At 40.7% G+C, this 27,108-nt stretch overlaps 1 protein-coding gene across 2 annotated transcripts in view; it reads left to right on the forward strand.

The window, feature by feature from the left end:
- USP32 (ubiquitin specific peptidase 32) overlaps window positions 1-27,108 on the forward strand; it is a 653,327-nt gene that overhangs the window by 247,675 nt on the left and 378,544 nt on the right. For both annotated transcript variants that reach the window (XM_053707352.1, XM_053707353.1), the window contains exon 4: window positions 11,674-11,792. In XM_053707352.1, the coding sequence (XP_053563327.1) occupies window positions 11,674-11,792 (119 nt within the window). The remainder of the gene's footprint in view (window positions 1-11,673; window positions 11,793-27,108) is intronic.

Below are 27,108 nucleotides of genomic sequence, written 5' to 3' on the forward strand. Positions count from 1 at the left end.
CTTCAGACCACATAAAGAGACAGGCGTTCTTACATTGTGTAGAAGACCTGTTAAAAATGGGAGTGATTCATCCTGTTCCATTGAGGGAACAAGGGATGGGGTTCTACTCCAATCTGTTCATAGTTCCCAAAAAAGAGGGAACGTTCAGACCAATCTTAGATCTCAAGATCTTAAACAAGTTTCTCAAGGTTCCATCGTTCAAGATGGAAACCATTCGAACTATTCTTCCTTCCATCCAGGAAGGTCAATTCATGACCACGGTGGATTTAAAGGATGCGTATCTACATATTCCTATCCACAAGGAACATCATCGGTTCCTAAGGTTCGCATTCCTGGACAAACATTACCAGTTCGTGGCGCTTCCTTTCGGATTGGCCACTGCTCCAAGGATTTTCACAAAGGTACTAGGGTCCCTTCTAGCGGTGCTAAGACCAAGGGGCATTGCAGTAGTACCTTACCTGGACGACATTCTGATTCAAGCGTCGTCCCTTCCTCAAGCAAAGGCTCACACGGACATCGTCCTGGCCTTTCTCAGATCTCACGGCTGGAAAGTGAACGTGGAAAAGAGTTCTCTATCCCCGTCAACAAGGGTTCCCTTCTTGGGAACAATTATAGACTCCTTAGAAATGAGGATTTTTCTAACAGAGGCCAGAAAAACAAAACTTCTAGACTCTTGTCGGATACTTCATTCCGTTCCTCTTCCTTCCATAGCTCAGTGCATGGAAGTGATCGGGTTGATGGTAGCGGCAATGGACATAGTTCCTTTTGCGCGCATTCATCTAAGACCATTACAACTGTGCATGCTCAGTCAGTGGAATGGGGACTATACAGACTTGTCTCCGAAGATACAAGTAAATCAGAGGACCAGAGACTCACTCCGTTGGTGGCTGTCCCTGGACAACCTGTCACAAGGGATGACATTCCGCAGACCGGAGTGGGTCATTGTCACGACCGACGCCAGTCTGATGGGCTGGGGCGCGGTCTGGGGATCCCTGAAAGCTCAGGGTCTTTGGTCTCGGGAAGAATCTCTTCTACCGATAAATATTCTGGAACTGAGAGCGATATTCAATGCTCTCAAGGCTTGGCCTCAGCTAGCGAGGACCAAGTTCATACGGTTTCAATCAGACAACATGACGACTGTTGCGTACATCAACCATCAGGGGGGAACAAGGAGTTCCCTAGCGATGGAAGAAGTGACCAAAATCATTCTATGGGCGGAGTCTCACTCCTGCCACCTGTCTGCTATCCATATCCCAGGAGTGGAAAATTGGGAAGCGGATTTTCTGAGTCGTCAGACATTGCATCCGGGGGAGTGGGAACTCCATCCGGAAATCTTTGCCCAAGTCACTCAGCTGTGGGGCATTCCAGACATGGATCTAATGGCCTCTCGTCAGAACTTCAAAGTTCCTTGCTACGGGTCCAGATCCAGGGATCCCAAGGCGGCTCTAGTGGATGCACTAGTAGCACCTTGGACCTTCAAACTAGCTTATGTGTTCCCGCCGTTTCCTCTCATCCCCAGGCTGGTAGCCAGGATCAATCAGGAGAGGGCGTCGGTGATCTTGATAGCTCCTGCGTGGCCACGCAGGACTTGGTATGCAGATCTGGTGAATATGTCATCGGCTCCACCTTGGAAGCTACCTTTGAGACGAGACCTTCTTGTTCAGGGTCCGTTCGAACATCCGAATCTGGTTTCACTCCAGCTGACTGCTTGGAGATTGAACGCTTGATTTTATCGAAGCGAGGATTCTCAGATTCTGTTATCGATACTCTTGTTCAGGCCAGAAAGCCTGTAACTAGAAAGATTTACCACAAGATTTGGAAAAAATATATCTGTTGGTGTGAATCTAAAGGATTCCCTTGGGACAAGGTTAAGATTCCTAGGATTCTATCCTTCCTTCAAGAAGGATTGGAAAAAGGATTATCTGCAAGTTCCCTGAAGGGACAGATTTCCGCCTTGTCGGTGTTACTTCACAAAAAGCTGGCAGCTGTGCCAGATGTTCAAGCCTTTGTTCAGGCTCTGGTTAGAATCAAGCCTGTTTACAAACCTTTGACTCCTCCTTGGAGTCTCAATTTAGTTCTTTCAGTTCTTCAGGGGGTTCCGTTTGAACCCTTGCATTCCGTTGATATTAAATTATTATCTTGGAAAGTTTTGTTTTTGGTGGCAATTTCTTCTGCTAGAAGAGTTTCAGAATTATCTGCTCTGCAGTGTTCTCCTCCCTATCTGGTGTTCCATGCAGATAAGGTGGTTTTGCGTACTAAACCTGGTTTTCTTCCGAAAGTTGTTTCTAACAAAAACATTAACCAGGAGATTATCGTACCTTCTCTGTGTCCGAAACCAGCTTCAAAGAAGGAACGTTTGTTGCACAATTTGGATGTTGTTCGCGCTCTAAAATTCTATTTAGATGCTACAAAGGATTTTAGACAAACATCTTCCTTGTTTGTTGTTTATTCTGGTAAAAGGAGAGGTCAAAAAGCAACTTCTACCTCTCTCTCTTTTTGGATTAAAAGCATCATCAGATTGGCTTACGAGACTGCCGGACGGCAGCCTCCTGAAAGAATCACAGCTCATTCCACTAGGGCTGTGGCTTCCACATGGGCCTTCAAGAACGAGGCTTCTGTTGATCAGATATGTAGGGCAGCGACTTGGTCTTCACTGCACACTTTTACCAAATTTTACAAGTTTGATACTTTTGCTTCTTCTGAGGCTATTTTTGGGAGAAAGGTTTTGCAAGCCGTGGTGCCTTCCATTTAGGTGACCTGATTTGCTCCCTCCCTTCATCCGTGTCCTAAAGCTTTGGTATTGGTTCCCACAAGTAAGGATGACGCCGTGGACCGGACACACCTATGTTGGAGAAAACAGAATTTATGTTTACCTGATAAATTACTTTCTCCAACGGTGTGCCCGGCCCACGGCCCGCCCTGGTTTTTTTAATCAGGTCTGATATTTTATTTTCTTTAACTACAGTCACCACGGTACCATATGGTTTCTCCTATGCAAATATTCCTCCTTAACGTCGGTCGAATGACTGGGGTAGGCGGAGCCTAGGAGGGATCATGTGACCAGCTTTGCTGGGCTCTTTGCCATTTCCTGTTGGGGAAGAGAATATCCCACAAGTAAGGATGACGCCGTGGACCGGACACACCGTTGGAGAAAGTAATTTATCAGGTAAACATAAATTCTGTTTTCTCTTGCGGTGTATCCAGTCCACGGCCCACCCTGGCATTTAAGTCAGGTAAAAAATTTTTTGTTTAAACTACAGTCACCACTGCACCCTATGGTTTCTCCTTTTTCTTCCTAACCTTTGATCGAATGACTGGGGGGTGGAGCTAGAGGGGGAGCTATATGGACAGCTTTGCTGTGTGCTCTCTTTGCTACTTCCTGTAGGGAATGAGAATATCCCACAAGTAAAGGATGAATCCGTGGACTGGATACACCGCAAGAGAAAGTAATTTATCAGGTAAGCATAAATTCTGTTTTCACTCATGGTTAGTGTTTGGCTGAAGCCATTTATTATCAATCAACTGTGTTTACTCTTTTTAAATCATAATGACAACAGAAACTACCCAAATGACCCTGTTCAAAAGTTTACATACCCTGGTGATTTTGGCCTGATAACATGCGCACAAGTTGACACAAAGGGGTTTGAATGGCTATTAAAGGTAACCATCCTCACCTGTGATCTGTTTTCTTGTAATTAGTGTGTGTGTGTGTATAAAAGGTCAATGAGTTTCTGGACTCCTGACAGACCCTTGCATCTTTCATCCAGTGCTGCACTGACAATTCTAGATTCTGAGTCATAGGGAAAGCAAAAGAATTGTTAAAGGATCTGTGGGAAAAAGGTAGTTGAACTGTATAAAACAGGAAAGGGATGTAAAAAGATATCCAAGGAATTGAGAATGCAATGTTCAATAATCAGGATGCAATTTAAACATATTATAAAACAATATATGTACTACTAGCTACCACTATATATTAAAACCAGGAATGGTATCCTTTTTATTACTTTCTACTGCTGCTTCCAACAACTCCTCCAGTTGGTTCAGAATCTAATAGAAGCACACCAGGGGGTACAAGCTATGGAAAGAAATGAGCAAATGAGAACAAAACTAGTGCAATATTGCAATGAGATGTGAAGCCTTTACATTAGTAAGTCACGCTTTCCTAGAGTTTAATTAGGCATATCAATCTGCTTCTTCAGCTTGTCTTCAGATATTCATTTCACGGGGGAGATACCAACAGAGAGTGAACATGGCTTAGTATAGCTAAAATGTACTTCTCTTGTATTGAATTGAATTCTGCATACAGATAAATGTGGATAGAATAAGCCCATCATTTTATTCCTGATATGAAAAAAATCTGTAAACTGTTCACTCGCATATAAAGTTTGTTTACGTATTTAAATTAAAAATTGCAGCTTTTTGAAGGTAATTCTGTAATGGCGAGCTAATATTTAATTTGTTAAAACAACTCTTAAAGGGCTATTAAATACAGCCGAATTGCATTATCAACAAATCCTATTATATAAAAGGCCAAGTGTGTTTGTCCAAAGCTGTCCTGTGCAGTAGAGACAGCACGAGGACAAACACACCTGGCCTTACCTGACAATCCATGCTGTTTGCGGCGAAAGTGGCCGTGGCCGGCGGGAATGTGGGTGTGACCAGCGCGGTCGGTGTGGCTGGGCGCGGTCGGCGCAACAGAGAGGAGAGAGAAATAGAAATAGAGAGGCAGAGACAAAAAGAGAGGGGGAAGAGCAGAAGAGAGGAGACAGTGCAGAAGAGAGGGGAAAGAGCAGAATAGAGGGAAGAGAGAGCAAAAGAGAGGGGGGAGAGAGAGAAAAAGAGAGGGGGATGAGAAAGCAAAAGAGAGGGGGAGAGAGGGAGCAAAAGAGAGGGGGAGAGTGAGAGAGCAAAAGAGAGGTTGAGCGAGAGAGAGCAAAAGAGGAGGGGGAGAGAGCACAAAAGAGGGGGGAGTGAGCAAAAATAGAGGGGGGAGAGAGAGAGAGAGCAAAAGAGAGGTAAAGCGAGAGAGAGAGCGCAAAAGAGAGGGGGAGAGAGCGCAAAAGAGAGGGGGAGAGAGCGCAAAAGAGAGGGGGAGAGAGCGCAAAAGAGAGGGGGAGAGAACACAAAAGAGAGGGGGGAGAACACAAAAGAGAGGGGGGAGAACACAAAAGAGAGGGAGAGAGAGCACAAAAGAGAGGGGGAGAGAACACAAAAGAGAGGGGGGAGAGAGGCAAAAGAGAGGTGGATCGGGAGAGAGCGCAAAAGAGAGGGGTAGAGAGCACTAAAGAGAGGGGGAGAGAGAGAGAGCAAGGGGTGGGACCGCTGTACTGCAAAAAATAAAAGACAATGCAATAACATTCTGATTATCTTTTTTTCCTGACTGATTTCAGTTGCTTCTGTTTCCATGCCCCCTGTATTATGTGATAGCAATCAGCCAATGTACAGTGAACTCTTGCACGTGCTCACTAGTAGCTGGAGCCTCATATAAATAGATTATGCACATTTTGGTTGTGGAAGTAAATTTGAAAGCTTTATAAAATTGCAAGCTCTGTCTGAATCTAATCTATTTTGGGGCCCCTGACTAAACTTTTGACCACACAAAGCCTCCTTATGTTTTCTGTGTCTGTTTACTTAGAGCGAACAAATTAAAATGAATAGTTGAGCTTTTCCATACAAAATACTTAAAGGGACACTGAACCCAAATTTTTTCTTTCGCGATTCAGATAGAACTGGAAATTTTAAGCAACTTTCTAATTGATTCCTATTATCACATTTTTCTTCATTCTCTTGCTATCTTTATTTGAAATGCAAGAAGGTAAGTTTAGATGCCGGCCCATTTTTGGTGAACAACCTGGGTTGTCCTTGCTGATTGGTGGATAAATTCATCCACCAATAAAAAAGTGCTGTCCATAGGTCTGAACCAAACAACACACTTAGATGCCTTCTTTTTCTTTTAAAAATAAAGCAAGAGAACAAAGAAAAATTGATAATAGGAGTAAATTAGAAAGTTGCTTAAAATTGCATGCTCTATCTGAATCAAGAAAGAAAACATTTGGGTTCAGTGTCCCTTTAAGCATTGAAATGCTCAGTTTAAGTGAATATACAACAGGCGAAATTAGCTATTTCAAATAACAAAATAAATCTAAATAAGTAATTTGCTTTATACTCCAGCAGGTAAAATAGGTCATTGGGAACACATTGAAGAGGAGACATTTCTACAGTACACTGTCTCTTTAAAACAAATGCTGACTGGTGGATAAGCTGATCTCTCTCTCTCTCTCTCACTGTGTTACTGGTGGGCAATGGCATTATAAAAACTATCCACAATTTGACTAAAAAAATGACTAATGTCTTTTTAAGATATGAAAGGCTGGCCATACAAATGTTGAAAGAAAACTCAATAATGCCCATAATCCATCATACATAAGTAAAATATTCATATATTTTTTAAAAAAATAACACTTTTGGTACAGATTTATGGAATATCACTATGACTTTAATCAGTAGCTGAATTAATTGTTATGCAACTGATGGTTAAAGCCTAAAGACATTTCATAAATCTGCACAAAGTGTGTTTTTTTATTATGTATTTTTCTTTCTAATGACACGGTGAGTCCACGGATCATCATAATTACTGTTGAGAATATCACTCCTGACCAGCAGGAGGAGGCAAAGAGCACCACAGCAAAGCTGTTAAATATAACTTCCCTACCCACAACGACCAGTCATTCTATTTGCCTGTAATAGTTGCAAGGAGGTGGTAAAGTTTAGGTGTCTGAAAGAATTTCTTCGATCAAGAGTTTATTTTAAAGCAGAGCAGGTTTGCTCTGATCTTTCTGGGGTTTAGCTGTAGTCCATGTCAGTCTCTTCAGTAGAGCAGTGGTGGCTTTTAAGCATTAGGAACTTATGGGGTATAATCCCCACTGTGCCTCTCAAACAGTTTGTTGCTTCCCTATTTGGAAAGCCTGGGTAGGTTTATTCAGTCTTTCTTTATTTTCCACAGGTCCATGTGAGGAGGATTCCTCTCAAACTTTGTGTGCTGCCCTGCTGCCAGGCAGACTCATTTTAGGGTAAGTGCTACGTTTATTTTTTATGTTAAAAGATGGTTGGCACTTTAACAGTTAAAGCTGTTTTGGATGGGACATGACTACATTTCGTTTGTTAGGTGAACAGGAGTTTGTAGGGCAGCTGTGCAGGGCACTGGGATGTTAGGTTTATTTATCATTGGGGCTCAGTGGTGTGTTCGGTTTTTTTTTACTGTAGGAATAAGCAGAGGATAAGTGTTTATACTCTCAGCGGCTTTTTTCTCCATAGTAGAAGTAATGCCGGCCGGGAGGTTTAGTAAGGTACGCCCACGATGGGCGGGGCTTGTCAGAGGCGGCAAAGAATTACGCACTTTCCTCTGTTATTTCCATAGTGCTGGAAGGGTTTTACTGCTGCTCTGTGGTCTGTATGACTGGTGGTTTTGCTGTCTGGAGGGATTGAGTCCGGATTGTTCTGGTAGTTGTCCGGTGTGGCCAGCAGGACAGGTAGGCACCTCAGCAGGGCTTGCTGAGGTGTAGAGGTTGCCTAAGTTTTTTATTTTTCATTCTTGTGCTGCATAAAATATAAAGCGTTACTTTAAATTTTAAAGAGACAGTAACTTTTTTTTTACAATTAGCTTTTAAAGTGACAAAAAAGTTTTGTTTAAGGCTTTTCTTTTCTTTTTTGTTAAGTTTTGAGTAAAGATGGACCAAGATGCCCTGCAGGATGTTACTTGTGCATTATGTTTTGATGCTAATGTGGGACCACCAATCCCTTTTTGTTCTTCATGTATTGAGAGAACATTACATAACAGGGATAGACTTTTTAAATCTGAGCCAGCATTGTCTAGGGCGGATGCTGTTAAGGGGTCTCCTGTTCAGGCTATGCCGCAGCTTTCTCCTCAGGTATCCCAAACTTTGTTGTCTTCACATGCAGTGCTCTGCATTTCCTCTCACACTCCAGTTGTGGTTACTTTGCAAGACATGGCTACCTACATATCTTCGGTGGTTTCTGAGGCTTTGTCTGCTTTCCCTTTTCTGCAAGGGAAGCATAAGAGGAAGTATAAGGATTCAGTGAGTAAGTATTCAGTTGTGGCTATGTCAAATATTTCTTCCCATAAGTCTGAGGAAGAAGATACTTCTGTAGCGTCTGAGGGTGAAATCTCCGACTCTGACAGTGCAATTCCTTTTTCTGATGCTGAAGTTGTATCTTTCAATTTTAAGCTAGAGCACCTCCGTTTGTTGCTTAAGGAGGTTTTGGCTACCTTGGACGACTCTGACATGACTGTCGTGGTGACTCCTAAGAAGGCTAGTAAGCTGAATAAATATTTTGATGTTCCTTCTGTGGTGGAGGTATTTCCTGTTCCAGACCATGCTTCAGAGATTATTGCACAGGGGTGGGAAAAGCCTGGGATTCCTTTTTCCCCTTCTCCAATTTTTAAGAAGATGTTTCCTATTGCTGATTCTATCAAGGAGTCTTGGCAGATGGTTCCCAAGGTTCAAGGTGCAATTTCCACCTTGGCTAAGAGGACCACTATCCCCGTTGAGAATAGCTGTTCTTTTAAGGATCCTATGGATAAGAAGTTGGAGGCGTTACTTAAAGGATGCATGTTCACCAGGGGTTGCAATGTCAGCCTGCGGTGTGTATTGCTACTGTCACCAGTGCGGCAGCATATTAGTTTGATGCGTTGTCTGGTTCTATTCAGACAGATACTCCTCTTAAGGAAATCCAGGATAGGATTAAGGCTCTTAAATTGGCTAATTCCTTTATTACGGATGCTTCTTTACAGGTAATCAAGTTGTGAGCAAAGATTTCTGGCTTTGCTGTTCTGGCGCGCAGAGCCTTATGGTTGAAGTCCTGGTCTGCGGATGTGTCCTCTAAGTCTAAGCTTTTGTCGATTCCTTACAAGGGTAAGACCTTGTTTGGTCCGGGTTTAGCTGAGATTATTTCTGATATTACAGGAGGAAAGGGGCATTCTCTCCCTCAGGATAAGAGGACTAAGCAGAAGGGCCGTCAGAGTAATTTTCGTTCCTTTCTAAACTTTTCAGGTAAGCCTTCCTCTTCCTCTTCCAAGCAGGAACACGCCAAGTCCTCCTGGAAGTCCAATCAGTCTTGGTCTAAGGGGAAGCAATATAAGAAGCCCGTTACTGACTCGAAGTCAGCATGAAGGGTCTGCCCAGGATCCGGGATTTGATCTTGTGGGGGCAGACTATCTTTTTTCGCTCAGGCCTGCGTTCGGGATGTCCCGGATCCTTGGGCGGTGGACATCGTGTCCCAGGGTTACAAGTTAGAATTCAAGGCATTTCCTCCCAGGGGCAGGTTCCTAGACCAGATAAAGAGAGAGGCGTTCTTACGTTCAGGATTTCTCTGACATGGGAATAATAGTTCCTGTTCCATTACAGGAGCAGGGTCTGGGTTTCTATTCCAATCTGTTTGTGGTTCCCAAAAAAGAGGGAACCTTCAGACCAATTTTAGATCTCAAAAGCGTAAACAAGTTCCTCAGAGTTCCGTCTTTCAAGATGGACACTATTCGTTCCATTCTTCCGTTGGTTCAAGAGGGCCAATTCATGACAACGGTAATTCTGAAGGATGCATATTTGCATATTCCCATCCACAGGGATAATCACAAGTTTCTGAGATTTGGTTCCTAGACAGGCACTTTCAGTTTGTGGCTCTTCCGTTCGGTCTTGCTACAGCTCCCAGAATTTTCTTAAAGGTCCTGGGAGCATTGCTGGCGGTACTCTGATTGAGGGGTGTTGCTATGGCGCCGTATCTGGACAATATTCTGGTTCAGGTGCCATCTTTTCAACAAGCAAGCTCCCACACAGAGATGTTGTTGTCTTTTCTGCGTTCTCACGGATGGAAGGTGAATTTATGAAAAAGTTCTTCCAGCTACAAGGGTGGTGTTCTTGGGAACAATCATAGATTCTCTATCTATGAAGATTTTTCTGTCAGAGGCCAGAAAGACAAAGATCTTCAATTTTTGTCTTGCCCTTCAGTCCTCTCTTTGGCCTTCAGTGGCACAGTGTATGGAGGTCATTGGTCTGATGGTGTCGGCTATGGACATCATTCCGTTTGCTCGGTTCCATCTCAGGCCTGTGCAGTTATGCATGCTGAGTCAATGGAATAGGGATTATATGGATCTGTCTCTGTAAATAGTTCTGGATCAAGCGTCAAGGGACTCTCTTCTCTGGTGGTTGTCTCAGGATCATCTCTCCCAGGGAATTTGCTTTCGCAGACCTTCCTGGGTGATCGTGACCTCGGATACCAGCCTGCTGGGATGGGGAGTTGTCTGGGGCTCATTGAAGGCTCAGGGTCTATGGACTCGGGATGAGTCGGTTCTTCCCATTAATATCCTAGAACTGAGGGCAATCTTTAAGAATCTGGCCTATGTTTAAGTTTGTTACTCCTCCTTGGAGTCTTAATTTGGTTCTTAGATTTCATCAACAGGCTCCATTTGAGCCTTTACATTCTTTGGATATTAAGTTGTTATCCTGGAAGGTTTTGTTTTTGGTTGCTTTTTCTTTGACTTGAAGAGTTTCGGAGCTTTCAGCACTGCAGTGAATCTCCTTTCCTTATTTTTTATTCTGATAAGGTGGTACTGCGTACTGCCTTAGGTTTCCTTCCCAAAGTGGTTTCGGATAGGAATATTAATCAAGAAATTGTTGTTCCTTCTTTGTGTCCTAATCCTTCTTCTCATAAGGAGAGTTTGTTGCATAACCTGGATGTGGTTCGTGCGTTGAAATATTATTTACAGGCGACTAAGAATTTTCGCCAGTCTTTTTCTTTATTTGTTGTTTTTTCTGGGAAGCGTAAGGGTCAGAAAGCTACGGCTACTTCTCTTTCATTGTGGCTGAGGAGTGTTATTCGCTTGGCATATGAGACTGCTGGACAGTAGCCTCCAGAGAGAATCGCGGCTCATTCCACGAGGGCTGTTTCTTCTTCTTGGGCCTCCAAAAATGGAGCTTCTGTGGATCAGATTTGCAAGGCTGCTACTTGGTCATCTTTACATACTTTATCTAAATTTTACAAATTTGATACTTTTGCTTCGGCTGAAGCTTCTTTTGGGAGAAAGGTTCTTCAAGCAGTGGTGCCTTCTGTTTAGGTTAACTGTCTTGTCCCTCCCTTATCATCTGTGTCCTCTGGTTTGGGTATTGGTTCCCAACAGTAATTATGATGATCCGTGGACTTACCGTGTCAATAGAAAGAAAAGAAAATTTATGCTTACCTGATAAATTTCTTTCTTGACACGGTGAGTCCACGGCCCGTCCTGCATTTTTCAGATAGTTTATTTTTCTATAAACCTCAGGCACCTCTGCACCTTATGTTACTTCCTTTCTCATTTTGCTTTGGTCGAGTGACTGGGGGTTGTGGGTAGGGGAGTGATATTTAACAGTTTTGCTGTGGTGCTCTTTGCCTCCCCCTGCTGTTCAGGAGTGATATTCCCAACAGTAATTATGATGATCCGTGGACTCACTGTGTCAAGAAATAAATACATTTATCAGGTAAGCATACATTTTCTTTACTTGTGTATGATGTGTGCAGATTTATAAAAAGGTCTTAATGGCTTTAACCAGCAGTTGTATAACATTTTAACAACAATATATAATTTATGTTAAGATTTTTTTTTTTTTTTTTTTTACTTTTTAGACATTTTTAGCCTTTTTTCCAATGAATCCGGCAGCTGTGTTGTACGAGAGGAGATGGAGAGCATGTTGTGTGTCGTGGATGGAGAAGTGCCATTATCTCTTAAAAAATGCTTTTCTGAGGTAGGTTTATACAAAAAAAAAAATATTCCTGGTTTGTCATCACAATGCTCTAGCTTATAAATTTTTTTAATTAAAAATACAAATGCAGAACATGGTATATATCAGGCAAATCGGAATGTTGTTTTATTGAAACATATTTTTTTGACAACAGATAAGAACCATAGGCCCATCAAGTCTACCCAAAATGTCCTAAAAGTGTAAGCTGATTTACTTTGTAGGATAGCTTTATTCTTTTCCCAGGTGTTTTTGAAGTCTCCCACAGAGTGTGTCATTACCACCTCTAATGAAAGTTCATTCAATGAATCAACCACCTTTTCTTTTAAAAAGTGCTTCCGCAAATTACTCCTGAACCTACTACTTTTCAGTTTGAGATCATGACTGGAATGACTCTTTTTATGAAAAATACATACAGCCTCAGTGACATTGAGTCTGTAATTTACATTTGGAATTTAAATATGCTCTAATATTTATTATGTTCTGGGGGTCATATCTCCAGTCGAATGGAAAAAAAAACAACACAGCAAAAATACAAAAAAGGCTTCTAAATAGTACATGGTCTAAAAGAGGTACAAAGAAAGGCTTGATAACCTATGTATATCTTAGAGGAGAAAAGGGAGATATATTATATGATAAAAACTTTCTAGTATATTAAGAGACTTAATAAAGCCATTGGGTATTTGCCTGATTCCCCCTATAGCCATTCTAATTTTGGTCAAAAACATCTTAAGCCATTCACAAAATACTGGAATGTCAGGTCTTGCAAAGTCCCTGAATATCTTGCAAAGTAGAGACTAGTCCTTTAATTCCTAAATTTTGGAAGATACATATTTTAACCCACACCAAGTGGATTTGAAAGGTGGAAGAGTTAATCTTGGAAGATTATAGGTGCCTCAATTTTAAATAACATTTTGTTTTTAAATATTGCAAATTTTATACTCCCACCAGAACAAACTTTGAGACTCTTAGAACTTGTCTTCTTTTACTTAACTTTTTATTTTTTAATTTCTACTACCTATGACTCACATTCCATATGCCGCATGCCCACGACAGTCATATAGAACTCTAAAAACACAAACTTACACCTAATTTCCATATGCGCACATAAAGCTCACAGCTGTAATTGTTTGTCTTGTATGCTTAAACTGGAACAACTACTAAATCATATGGTAAAACTTTTCCTTGATATATTTGTCAGGAACTGCAGTTCTTTTCTTGCTTGATTAGTTTTATATTTCCATTTAATATGGGAAGAGTCCACAGCTGCATTCCTTACTTGTGGGAAATACTGAACCTGGCCACCAGGAGGAGGCAAAGACACCCCAGCCAAAGGCTTAAATGCCTCTCCCACTTCCTCATAACCCCAGTCATTCTTTGCCTTTCGTCACAGGAGGTTGGCAGAGAAGTGTTAGAAGATTTTCGGAGTAGTCTCTTATGGAGGGTAGTACTTTTCGAGATGTGACTGGAGTTTTAAGTAGTCCTGTCAGCCTCTCAGTGAGAGCATGGATGAGAGTTAGAGTTCGGAGATGTAGGGAGAGTCTTTCTGCGAAACCATCCCGACTCATATTAACAGCTCTACAGGCAATCAGCGTTGACTAGTTTCGCTGCCTGCTTTCTTCACTCAAGTCCATGTCAGAAGCAATGCTACTATCTGTCACACTTGAAGGGCCGTGTTCCTGTTCCACTGTGTAGATTCTGGTAAGATTGTTTTTATATTTTATACATGTATGATAACGCAAGAAGACAGGTTCACAGTATGACTCCTTTTATCTGTATAGAATCAAGGGTAATATCTCCTTAGGAGGATTATTAAACAAGGGGGGAATAATCTTATATGTTTATTTGATTTTAGGCTGCTTTTATGTGTGAGATGTTATGGGCTCATAGGCTGTTATTGAATATACAGGTTTCACTTTCACTTTGAGAGCCATGCAGCTTACAAGCTTGGTGCGCTTTCTCATAGCAGGGACGATCCTGCATTGTGCACCATGTGATTCATTCCCTTTTTCCTGACCGGGTGTCTATCAGAGAGGAGTAATAAATCTCTGTACTGTCTGGGTCATAGGAGGTGGTGAGTGCCCCAGCCATTGGGGTTAAAGGGTGCCGTATTTTTTGAATAAAATAAGATGTTTTATTTCTCTAGTTCTCCAGTTATTGCACTAGTGATGGAGGATTCTGATAATGACTAATTCCTGTTCATATGGTGAGGAGGCCTTAGTTCCGCCCTCTCAATTATGTTCCATATGCCTTGATAATGTGATAATATTGAACATGTTTGATACCACGGAGCCGTCCACCTCTGAGGAGTTGTCGTCCAGTGAGGTGCGCACCCTACATTCTTATATCTCTACACATGCAGTTTTTCTGTAGCATTGCTGATCGTCCATCTGGAGGGGGCCTTTTTTCACCAGACATTACTGCGCAGTTCAGACGGCGGTGTCTGCGGCCTTTAATGCTTTACCTCGCCCTGCTAAGCGCATGCAAACGGTTACATATTGCACTCCTTCCCAGAGTACATCTGATAATTTATTGGATTTAACTGAGGGTTATCCAAGGATGAAGTTCTTTCTGAGACTTCAGACTATGAACATTCTGGGTCGGAGTCTGCTGCATCTAAACCTCAGGCTGCGGAGGAACCAGACTTTAGTTTAGGAATTTGCGCTTTCTTCTAAAGGAAGTTTTGGTGAATTCAGAGGTTCCAGTGGCCAAATTGCCTGATGAACCTTTAATTCCTAAATTGGATAGAGTTTGAGGACAGGGTGGTTCCTTATCTTTCCCTGCTCCTGTTAGATGGCGAACATTATTAAGAACGAATGGGACAGGATTGGATTCCTTTTCCCCCTCTTCTCCCTTTAATAAATTGTCCCTGGTCCTGGACTCTCAATGGAGTTGTGAGGTTCCATCCCTAAATGGGATGACATTATCTTCACCCTTGCTAAACATACTACTATCCCACTTGAGGGTAGTTCTTCGTTTGAAGAGCCCATGGATAAAAGATGGAAACTCTGTTAAGAAAGATGTTTTCAACATACGGAATATTTGTTTCAGCTGTGGCGGTTGTTGCCGTGGTTACTGGAGAAACTACCTTCTGGTGTGACTCCTTATAGGATTTGATCGGGGTGGAGGATCCCCTCGACGTTACTCAGAAAAGATTTGCGGCCTTGAGGGTTGTTAATTCTTGTATCTGTGCTGCTATTAGGCAGTTTATTCGCTTGAATGCTATGGCTTCAGCTTTTTCTGTTTAGGCCCGTCGGGCTCTGGCTGAAGTCATGGTCTGCGGATATGACTTCTAAGTCTAGACTTCTTCCCTCCCTTTAAGGAAATGATTTTGTCTGGTCCAGGCCTGGCCTCAATTATCTTCACAGTCACAGGAGGCAAGGGTGTCTTCCTACCTCAAGAGTATATGAACTAATCTAAGGGACAATTTTCGTTTTTTTCGTTCTGATAAAGCCCATGTCAGCAGTCCTCCGCTAAGCCAGAGCAAACCAAGAGCTCGTGGAAGCTGACTCAGTCCTGGAATAAATCCAAGCAGAGCAAGAAGCCCGCTGAGTTATCGTCGGCATGAATGCGCGGTCCCCGGTCCTCTTCTGGATCGTGTAGGGGGCAGTATGTCGCTCTTTTCAGTCTCTTGGTTCTGGAATGTGCAGGATCCATGGGTCCTGGAGGTTATAGCTCAGGGTTACAAGATAGGTTTTAAGTCTCAGCCACCCAAGAGCAGATTCCTCCTGTCTTCCTGACCAGAAAGGAGGGAAGCCTTTCTGGGGTGTGTACGGGATCTGTCCTCTAGGAGTTATTGTCCTTGTGCCTATCGCAGTGAGAGGTTTGGGATACTATTCAAACCTTTTCGTGGTCCCTAAGAAGGAGGGATCTTTCCGTCCGATTCTGGACCTAAAGTGCTTAAGCAGGTTTTTAAATGTCCCCTCGTTTAAGAGGGAGACAATAAGGTCCATTCTTCACCTCGTTTGAGAGGGGTAGTTCATGACCGCGATAGAATCCTGGACCAGCACTTCCAGTTTATTGCCCTTCCGTTTGGTCTAGCTAAAGAAATTTTTCGAAGAGTGGATCATTCGGAATATCTCCTCTGTCTTCTTCGATCCCATGGATGACAGATATTCTAGAGAGAGTTCTCTTGTATCAAGTACCAGGGTAGAATTCTCGGGTACTATAATAGTCTCAATAGACATGAGAATATTTCTAACAAACCAGAGATGTTGCAAGCTAGCTTCAACATGTCTTGCCCTCCAGAGTTTCTTAAGGCCATCTGTGGCTCGGTGTATGGAGGTGATTGGTATCATGGTATCCAGCTTGGACATCATTTCCTTTGCTAGGTTTCACCTCAGACTGTTGCAACTGCGCATGCTGAACTAGTGGAACGGCGATCATTTGGATCTGTCTCAACAGATTTCTCTGGACATCCAATCTGGAGAATCGCTCTCTTAGTGGGTTTGTCCGGATCACATGTCCTGAGGGATGTCCTTCTCAAGACCATCCTGGGTGATTGTGACTACGGTTGCGAGTCTGTCAGGATGGGGAGCCGTTTGGGGTGCCAGGAAGGCACAGGGAATCTGGTCTCAGGAGGTAAAGCTCCTGATCTCTTTTTGGATCTTCGGCAATATACAATGCTCTGAAGGCTTGGCCTCTGCTGGGTTCTTCCCAGTTAATCAGATTCCAATCAAACAATATATCCTTGTTGGCTTACATCAACCATCAGGGGGGGGGGACGAGAAGCTCCCTAGCTATGAGGGAAGTATCTCTGATTCTGGTTTGGGGGAGACCCGCATTTGTTGGCTGTCAGCGATCCACATTCTGGGTGTGGACAAATGGGAAGCGGATATCCTCAGCAGACAATCCTTTCATCCGAGAAAATGGTCTCTCCATCCCGAGTGTTCTCAGAGATTTGCAAGAGGAAGATCTTATAATGTCTCAATACCAAGCTACCCAGATAGGGGTCGAGGTATAGGGATCCTCAGGCGGAGCTAACAGATGCATTAGCGGTGCCTTGGAGCTTCAATCTAATTTATCCTTTCTGACTGTTACCACTACTTCCTAGTGTAGTGGCTCGAGTCAAACAGGCGTCAGTAATACTGACTGCTCCGTCTTGGCCGCAAAGGATATGGCTTGTGGATCTAGTGGAGATGTCATCATCTCCTCCGTGGAAATTACCTTGTCGCAGGGATCTGCTGACCAAGGTCTCTTTGTTAATTAATGTCTAGATTCTCTGAGGCTGACTGCGTGGAGATTGAACGCTTAGTCCTAGCCAAGAGAGGGGTTTCTGAGAGAGTTATTTTTACTCTCATTCAAGCTCGTAAGCTGGTTGCTCGTCGCATCTATCATAAGGTGTGGAGGACCTACTTATTCTGTTCTCCAGGATGAACTGGAGAAGGGGTTTCTGCAAGTCCCCTGAAGGGACAGTTTTTGGCCCTATCTGTGTTACTGCACAAGAGGTGTGCCGAGCTTCCAGATGTGCAGCCATTTGTTAAGGCTCTGCTGGGATCAGACCTGTGTTTAGATCTAAGGCTCCTCCTTGGAGTTTAAATCTTGTCCTTAAGGTTTTGCAACAGGCTCCGTTGGTGTGAGAGGCTTGAATCCTACAATAGAATTTTGTAGGTTTTAAATTACAATATGAACCACAACTGCAGAAGTAAATATTAAGTTTAAATAAATTTGGTAATGTAGTAGAAACCTTGCAATTGGAAATAAGAGTTTAATGGAAGGCAACTGTAGACATGCAATTATTTCACAAATGAGCACAAGGTAGCTTCAATTTACTCTAAGGTTTAGAATGTAGCAATACTTATTTGTTGGCAAATTGTTACCCTAGCTTTGCACAACAAAGTATGCATATGTTCTTAACCTTATTTTATGCATAAATAAAAGACAGTAAATTAACCATTAATATTTGTAATGGTAATTACATATAGATTTGTTAGGTCAATCTATAACCTTATTTGCAGTGAGAATATTCAGCACAAAATGTTAGGAAACTAGTTTTCATTGAATTTGAGCAGGCAACCTTATTGTTTATGTCCTTAATGAACAGAATAAGTAACTTGAGAAAAACAGTACCTTGTAAGTTTTGAGCACAGAAAGTACTTGCAAGCAATGATGAAATCCTTGTAATTCTCTCCTGCAACAATCCTAGAAGTCTGAGTGAAACTGTAGAGCTCTGTTTGAAATCAAACACTGTTTGCAGCCATGCTGGTGTGATGTCACAGCAGTGGGAGGAGCTTAAAACAGAGCAGGCTTTACACACAATGAGGAAGAAAAAGTTGTAGCTTTATAACATGAACAATTCCTGTGAAAATGATCAGAATCAGCACAAGGTTAGTACAATTTAGAATCTTCAGTAAGGCTTGAAACTCCTCTGAGTAATTAGAATTACCAAGCAATGATGGAAGGAAGTGCTGGTAATTTATACAGGTGCCTAATTAATGTTAAACCTTGCCTTAAAGGTATAGCATATGCAGTGTAGATTAACTTTGTCTTAAAGTTATAGCATGCTATATGGTGTATTAAAGTGAAATCATGACAGAAACATGACAGTTGGAGCCTATGCATGAAGTAGACATTAAATTGTTGTCTTGGAAGGTTCTTTTTCTACTAGCTATTGCTTCTGTGCACCGAGTCTCTGAGATTGCTGCCTTGCACTGTGTCCCTCCTTATCTGGTGTTTCATGCTGATAAGGCTGTTCTATGAACCAAGTTAGGTTTTCTTCCTAAGGTTGTGTTAATTCGCAACATCAATCAAGAGATTGTGGCTCCTTTCTTATTTCCTAATCCTTCTTCTTCGAAGGAACGTTTACAACGTATTTCTGGATGTGGTTTGTGCCTTGAAGTTCTATCTTCGGGCCACAAAAGAATTTAGACAAATCTCTTTCTCCGTTCGTTCTCTTTTCCGGGAAGCGTAGGGGTCAGAGCCTCTTCGACTTCCTTATCTTTTTATCTGAGGATTGTCATCTGTTTAGCATAGAAACGGCGGGACATAAGCCTCCTCTGAGGATTACGGCTCATTCTACGAGAGCAGTGGTTCCTCTTGGGCCTTCAAAAATGAGGCCTCTATCGATCAGATTTGTAAGGCGGCTATCTGGTTCTCCTTACATACTTTTTCAAAAATTTTACAAGTTTGATGTTTTTGCTTCAGCTGAAGCAGCCTTCGGGAGAAAGGTTTTGCAGGCTGTGGTACCCTCAGATTAGGGTCCGCCTCTTTTTTCCTTCCCGTTAGCATTCAGTGTACTCTGGAGCTTGGGTATATGTATCCCACAAGTAAGGAATGCAGCTGTGGACTCTTCCCATATTAAGATGGAAAACATAAATTATGCTTACCTGATAATTTAATTTCCATCTGTATGGGAAGAGTCCACAGCTCCCGCCCGTGTTCTCCAATGGGCGGCCCTAAATTTGAAATGTTTTCTTCTGGCACCTTTTTCACCTTGATATTTCTCCTACTGTTCCTTTTTCCCTCTGCAGAATGACTGGGGTTATGAGGAAGTGGGGGAGGTATGTAAGCCTTTGGCTGGGGTGTCTTTGCCTCCTCCTGGTGGCTAGGTTCAGTATTTCCCACAAGTAAGGAATGGAGCTGTGGACTCTTCCCACACATATGGAAATTAAATTATCAGGTAAGCATAATCTATGTTTTCAATAACTGGAAGATGAATGCAACATTGTAGTTTATATTTGAGTTTTCAATTTAGACAAATTTATCTTAAACAATTCTGTTACAGGGCAAATAAAAAAAGAACAGTACCAAATTGTTTTCTTGTTGGTTATATAGATGTCTGCATTTCTATAACAAAATATCTGCTGAATTTCATATTAAGACAAATACAGACTGATACATATATAACACCTTAAATTACTGCTAATGGTCACTAGACAAAGTCCAACCAGTCTGTTTTAATGAATATCGGTTCCATTTAAAAAGTTCAATTCATATAAATAAATTGTATCAAAATAATTAACATAAATCCCATGTGCTGCTTCCCTAAACTCCTGGCAGTGTTTACATAGGGATTATTAAATGTAAAAGACCATATGTATGGGTGCAGTAAATGATAATATGTAACTTATAATGAAGCAAACTCCCTTTTAACAAGTTGTTACTTGTCCCTTGCCTAGGGGTCCATCCACAGAGAGGGTTAAAGGGACATGAAACCAAAACTTTTTCTTTGATGATTCAGGTAGAGTGTAATTTTGAACAACTTCTATTATTAAATATTCTTCATTCTCTTGGTATCTTTTGTTGAAAAAAAGCCTGGGAGTGTGCACATGTCTAGAGTGCTATATGGCAGCAGTTTTGCAAGAATGTTTTCCATTTACAAGAACACTAGATGGCAGCACTACTTCCTGCCATGTAGTGTTCCAGACACTTACCTAGTTATCTCATTCACAAAGAAAACCATGAGAATGGCGCAAATTGTATTCCAGTTAAAGTAGCAGCCTGTTAGTTTGTATCTGTTGTGCACTCTGCCACCAGAAAAGAACATGAAAATGTATACGAAATGCAACACGTTTTGCTGATAGGACAGTTCACTATGCCTAACACTTAACCTCCCCTCCAGGAATTTAAGTCCTTGCAACAGTGTTCAGCTTTTGTCTGTCAGCCTCTTAAGGTGTAATCTTAAGGTGGTATTGCTGAAACATATATACATCATAGTTTAAGTATTCTCAAGTCCTGTTCATATCACACGTTTATTTCTGTAGAATTTAACCTTTTTAATCATTTGAAATATTGTATTTATAAATGCCATCTCTGTTAACCTTTTCACGCTGTTATGCCGTTGTATTCCGTCACAACGGCGCTGGGCTTTAAAGCCGTTATGACGGAATACAACGTCATAGCCAACGGCTGTCTTGAAGCCTACTGCGCTTGCAGGATTTGATCGCGGTCTGGAGGGTGTTCCTAGCGTCACAGGGGCACCCCCCAGACCCGATCCCATAATTGAAATCTTGCAATCGTTTGCACGATCGCGTGATTTCAATTTGTCTACATCGGAACGTTGTTCCGATGTAGACTTTATAACACGGTCACGAAAGGGTTAATCAGCATCTTTTCACTAACTTATTACAACAGATACATTTTCCCCTTTCATATATATTTGGGAGTGAGGAAACCATAAATTTCAGGGTACTGAAGAACGTAATATATATATACACACAGTATGCAGAGAAAGAGTTTTTGGTTGAAGTGTCTTTCTCTGCCACTTCTCCTCTCTTATTTCATAACATGCTTTCTTTAATCTTGTAAAAATGGAGCATACTTAATTTCCTCATTTTAAAATGTCCTTATTGTGAACAATTTATATTCATTGTTTAGTAACTGTTTGTCAATACTCCATCACTTCCACATGCTATGTGCTGTTTCAGATTTCTGACATTTATAGCTGAATCACTCCTTTTTAGAAATGTGCAGACACTGCATTTACAATTCTTTCTACTGACAAGTTTTTACTTAACATTGAGAACGGCCAGTGCTACGGCTGAAACGCGTTTGTTTTAAAGTAAAGTAATTTGTTGTTGTGACACCCCTGGCTCCTGAAGCTGACATATCCAGTTATCGGCCAGGAAACAGGGGGGTGTTAGACAACTTTGATTTATGGTGGTGGGCTGTGATTAACAGGCCCTCCTGCGGTTTTAAATGTGTAAATTTATTAAAGGATATGTTTTAGCCTAATCTGTTACGTTGAGTGTGAGTGCTATAAGCCCCTATCTTTTGTTCTCTCCTGTCTGTGGGAGGGTTGTGGTGACTATTACAGTGGGTAACACCGGACTTTATAGGTCCATTTCCTCAGTAATTTACTTATCATAGTGCCAGTTATCATTTGTTTGTATTGAACCCATAGGATAGATCATAGATCCAAGGATAATGAAATAATCTGGCTATGTGAAGTCACAGTATTTTTACAACAGCTGTGACAGTTTGGTTAGGAGAAGGTTTGTCTCTGTATTCTCTAAAGTAAATGTATTATTTCTAGTTATTTTATGTTTTATTTATTTATTGCTATGATTAATAATGCACCTAACGCATTAAGATTTTTTCCTCTCAATAAGTCAGCTGTGTATGCAATATGAGGTTATATTATAATAATTGTTATATACCTTTAGCTTTCCTTGCAGTATTCCAGATAGTCTGTAATTATATAAATGTCATTTTTGTATAAAATCATTGATCAATAATGGTTACAGATGAGTCAATGCAATTGTCATCATATTAAAATATTAGCCAGTGAGATAAATTAACAGTTAATTAATATTATTAATATTCTCGCCACCATCTTGTGGTGAGGTGTATGCTTTTTCTTTTTTCTATTTATTTACTTGACAAACATGTGCTGGACGTGGACCCTTTCTGCAAGTTTTAACTAAGTGAACATAAAACTGTTCAATGAAGTAAAAATAGTCTATACGTTCTTTTAATGCAGGTATGCAGCTGATAAAAATGTTTTATATTCAAAGCAGCTGATGGGACAATCTCTCAAATAGGCTGGTCTATTTTACCACACCCCACTGGGAATCTGATCGCTGATGTTGCCTATTGTTTACATAGATTTTCTCTAGCTAATAATGCAGTATTGACATTTTCTATGTAGGTAACGGTTTCAACAGACAAAAACAGTTATTTCCAATGACAAAATAAAGGCAAATGAGCCATTTGTATGGAGAGGTGACAAAAAGATTATTTCCCATTGTTCTCTCTAAGGCCCTGATATGCAATGGTTCTCCAGCTTGGAGAGCATTGTAGTTCAGACTTCACAAAGGCTGACAACACTGTATTTTTAAAAGAAAAAGAACGTAACTCTCCTGCAAGGCGAGATCTCTCTCATTTATGTATGTTAAGTAGGGCTGTGCGATATGGGGGGGGGGGGGTTGCGATTTTCATAAAAATTACTATAGCACCTTAATTTTTTAATTAAAAGTTTATTTAACACTACAGAATCTTAATGTACATGTTTCTTAATGTCCAATACACTCTGGAAGCATAAAAATACAAACCACATATGTGTGTGTGTGTATATGTATGTATGTATGTATATATATATATATATATATATATATATATATATAAAAAAAAAATTTTTCTTCTTTTTTAAACATTTTATCTTGACTGAAAATGAGCCCTGCTCCTGTCCAGGAATCCAATACAGGCATATATCATTAGGGATGGGGGGCTGCTCCTTTCAGAAATGCTGTGCCTTGCTGATATCAAATACATTGTAGATGCGGTTAACACAGCAGCTAGCTAGCAGAGGGGACTGCAGTTTTAGCCTTTTTGGCAGCTGTTGGGTTAACTGCATCTGCTATGTATTTGAGCCGTTTCTCAGAGAGCAGAAGATTGTGTGGGAGGTTCCATAATGATTACATACCCTAAGTTTTAGACTGCAGTCGTCCCTAGGGGGAAATATAAGTATGTGGCTTTCCCTCCTCTGCTTTTAGGCTTCTATAGATTGATCGGCTGCTACTGACATCACAAACAGAAAGTGAATAGTAAAACAGACATTTTACAAATGTGTGCTAAAAGCAACCACTAGATGGAGCTGGTTTGCAAGAAATCACATACAAATCAATGCAGTACAGACACATCTGAAGATTTTTTATTTTATTTTTAAATCGTGTACTCTCTCGGTTTTTTGCGGTTTAAAACCGCATCCACGATTAATCGTGCATCCCTGATGTGAAGCAGAGACAAGCCCAGTGCAGTATAGCACTGCATTATATGAGAGTTTTTTTTACACACACTTTGTGTATGGAATTTTATATTACTATACACTTCAGATTGGGTCAGTTCAGTATTTTTGCATTTAAGCTTTGCACGTTCTCATTTTGTAATTGAATACATTTAAATTTTGATCTAGCAGTAAATTTGCACATCCTGATTGCTTTGAACATGTCTGTGTTACTTTAATAACTTAGGATCATACTTTGTATAAAATTACATTGCACTTTCTATTTTCTCCATTGTAAACTGACAGTCAGTTTCATAAAGTGGGAAGTAGAGCGCAGTTCCCTTGGCTGAACAGGGGAGTTCCCAGGCTATGTCTGAAGCTCTCTCAAAAGTCTTGTGAAAATTTCTAAGCATTTTAAACAAGCTGGTCTTACTGATTTGTCTCGCCAGCTGTATGTAGGTGAAGTTTGCTCAAAATTCACAATACACTTATTTTAACTACCAGAAAAGTAATATATACTAAAATATAGACAAAAGCAAGTTAAATTGTATTGAAAACATTTCAGTTTATTTTGGAATTGATGCAAATGGAGCCTTTATATCAACCCCAAGGGTTTTCCAGTTACCTTCTCCCTCCCGTGTGAAATTTTGTATCGCAGAGAGCTTCATTACTTTCTATGGAAAGCATCTCTCATCTCTCTGGTATTTCCATGTTCCTCCCCTTTTCTTAGAAAATTCAGCGAGTTCTGCCTCTCTGAGCTCAGCACTATAATCTCTCTCCAAACTAGAGAATGTTTGATTATCTGGCCCAAAAAAAGAAATCATGCTCTCTAGGAAACGGAAGCTGACAGTTTTTCAGTCTTAACATGGTTATCACTGCTCTAATGGGAGTTCTGAGTGTATAATGCGTGCTGCATTATAAAAATTGTTTACTGTCTTAAAGAAGACCCATAAATGGATTGAAACGTTGACTTCTACAAATAATGTACAAATAACTTGGAAATAAAGATATACTGTTTGTTGCTTTATAAATCCTGTGAGTACCCTCCTACATTTGGACATTTCTATATAGCTTTCGAGGATAGCACCCGGGACGTGATTGCACCCGTGTGGAAGGAGTGCTGAGCCACCGGCTATGTATTATATATATATATATATATATATATATATATATATATATATATATATATATATATATATATATATATATATACACACACACATACAGTCATGGCCAAAAATATTGGCACCTCTGCATTTCTGTCAGATAATGCACCACTTCGCCCAGAAAATTGTTGCTATTACAAATGTTTAGGCATTCTCATGTTTATTTCTTTTGTTTGTGTTGGTATAACGCAAAAAAGTGGAGAAAAAAACCCAAATCTGACACATTCCATGAAAAATTCAAAACATGGACTGGACAAAATGAATGGCACCTTTTCAAAATTGTGAGAAATAATTGCAATCCAAGTTTGTGATGCTCCTGTAATTTCTATTTAAACTCACCTGTATTAATTAACAGGTGCTGACAGTATGTAAATCACACCGGCAACCAATTAAAATGGTGAAAAATTGACAACCTTTCTGTTGTGTGTCTCTGTGTGCCACACTGAGCATGGAGAAGAGAAAGAGCAGCAAAATACTTGTCTAAGGATTTCAGAACAACAATTGTGGAAAAGCATGGAAAATCTCAAGGTTACAAATCCATCTCCAGAGATCTTAATGTTCCTGTGTCCACTGTGCGCAACATTGTCAAGAAGTTTACAGCCCATGGCACTGTAGCTTATCTCCCTGGACGTGGACAAAAGAGAAAAATTGATCATAGTTTGCAATGAAGGATTGTTCGAATGGTGGATAAAGAACCTCGATCAACTCTCAGACAAATTCAAGCTGACCATCAGACACAGGGTACAAATGTGTCAGCTCTCACTATACATCGCCATCTGAATAAAAAGGGACGCTATGGTAGGAGACCCAGAATTACCCCACTGCTGACACAGAAGCATAAAAAAGACAGATTGGAGTTTGCCAACACTTACCTGAGGAAGCCAAATTCCATTTGGGAGAATGTGCTGTGGATAGACGAAACAAAATTACAGCTTTTTGGTAAAGCCCATCATTCTACTGTTTTCAGTAAAAGAAATGAAGCTTTTAAAGAAAAGAATACAGTTCCTACAGTCAAACATGGTGGAGGTTCACTGATGTTTTGGGGTTGCTTTGCTGCTTCAGGCACTGGATGTCTTGACTGTGTGCATGGCATTATGAAATATGAAGACTACCAAAGAATTCTGTGGTGCAATGTAGGGCCCAGTGTTAGAAAGTTGGGTCTCCGTCAGAGGTCATGGGTCTTAAAGCAGGACAACAACCCAAGCACACTTCAAAAAGCACCCAGAAATGGTTTAAGACAAAGCGCTGGAGAGTACTGAACTGGCCAGTCCAAATCTCAATTCCATAGAGCACCTGTGGAGAGATATCAAAACAGCAGTTGGGGAAAGGAACCCTTCCAATCTGAGAGACCTTGAGCAGTGGGCGAAAGAAGAGTGATCCAAAATTCCAGTAGAGAGGTGTAAGAAACTTATTGATGGTTACAGGAAGCGATTGATTTCAGTTATTTTTTCCAAGGGGTGTGCTACCAAATATTAAATTGAGGGTACCAATAATTTTGTCCATTCCATTTTTGGAGTTTTGCATGGAATGTGTCAGATTTGGCTTTTTTTTCTCTCCACTTTTTTGTGTCATACCAATACAAACAAAAGAAATAAACACCAAATATGAGCCTAATTTGTAAAAGTTACACAGAAACTGTGAAGGCATTATCAGAATTTGAAAAATCACAATTCTAAATACACTGCTGTATACAAAATAAAATGCAAAATGGAAAGTTTAAATGTAATACAATTTAATATGAAGTGTAAATGTATATAAAATAGAAAGCGCAAAGAGTAAATGCAGCAGAATTCTCATGTCATGCAGTGCTATATTACTCTGGGCTTGTCTCTCCTTCACATAGAGAAATTCAGGGAACGCCTCTTGGAGAAGCAAAGCAAAATCTTCCTTTTAATTATTTCACTAGAGATCTCGCTGTGCTGGAGGATAATTTTAGAATATCACACCTGAGCGGAGAGGTTGAATATCAGGGCCTAAGTATTGATCTTTGAATGTACAGTGAGACATAAGATAATGGCGACTTTGTGTATCTTAGCATAGATATAAGATAATGAAGTCTGCTTTCCCTGCAAGATCAGCCTATTCTATTTGATTATGGTTTCAATTAGTATAAGCAGTGATTTCATATATAAAATAAAGATTAAGGAATTTTAAGCAGCAATTTCATATATAAAATAAAGATTAAGGAACAATTTCCTATATGTTTTTTAACTTTGCGCCTGATATAACAAGTCATTGGAAACAGATCAAGGGGAGACAAATTCTACAGCCCACTGTCCCTTTCAAGGGATATGAAATCCAAAAAATATTTTGTGATTAATACAGAGAATACTCATTTAAAAAACGTTTCCAATTATTATTATCAAATTTGCTTAGTTCCTATTATATTCTTTATTGAAGAGATACCTAGAAGGTGTCTGGATCACTACATGGCAGGAAGTAGTGCTGCCATCTAGTGCCTTTGCAAATGGATAACATTCATGCAAAACTTCTG

The sequence above is a fragment of the Bombina bombina genome, chromosome 3, assembly GCF_027579735.1.
Source record: "Bombina bombina isolate aBomBom1 chromosome 3, aBomBom1.pri, whole genome shotgun sequence".
Lineage (NCBI taxonomy): Eukaryota > Metazoa > Chordata > Amphibia > Anura > Bombinatoridae > Bombina > Bombina bombina.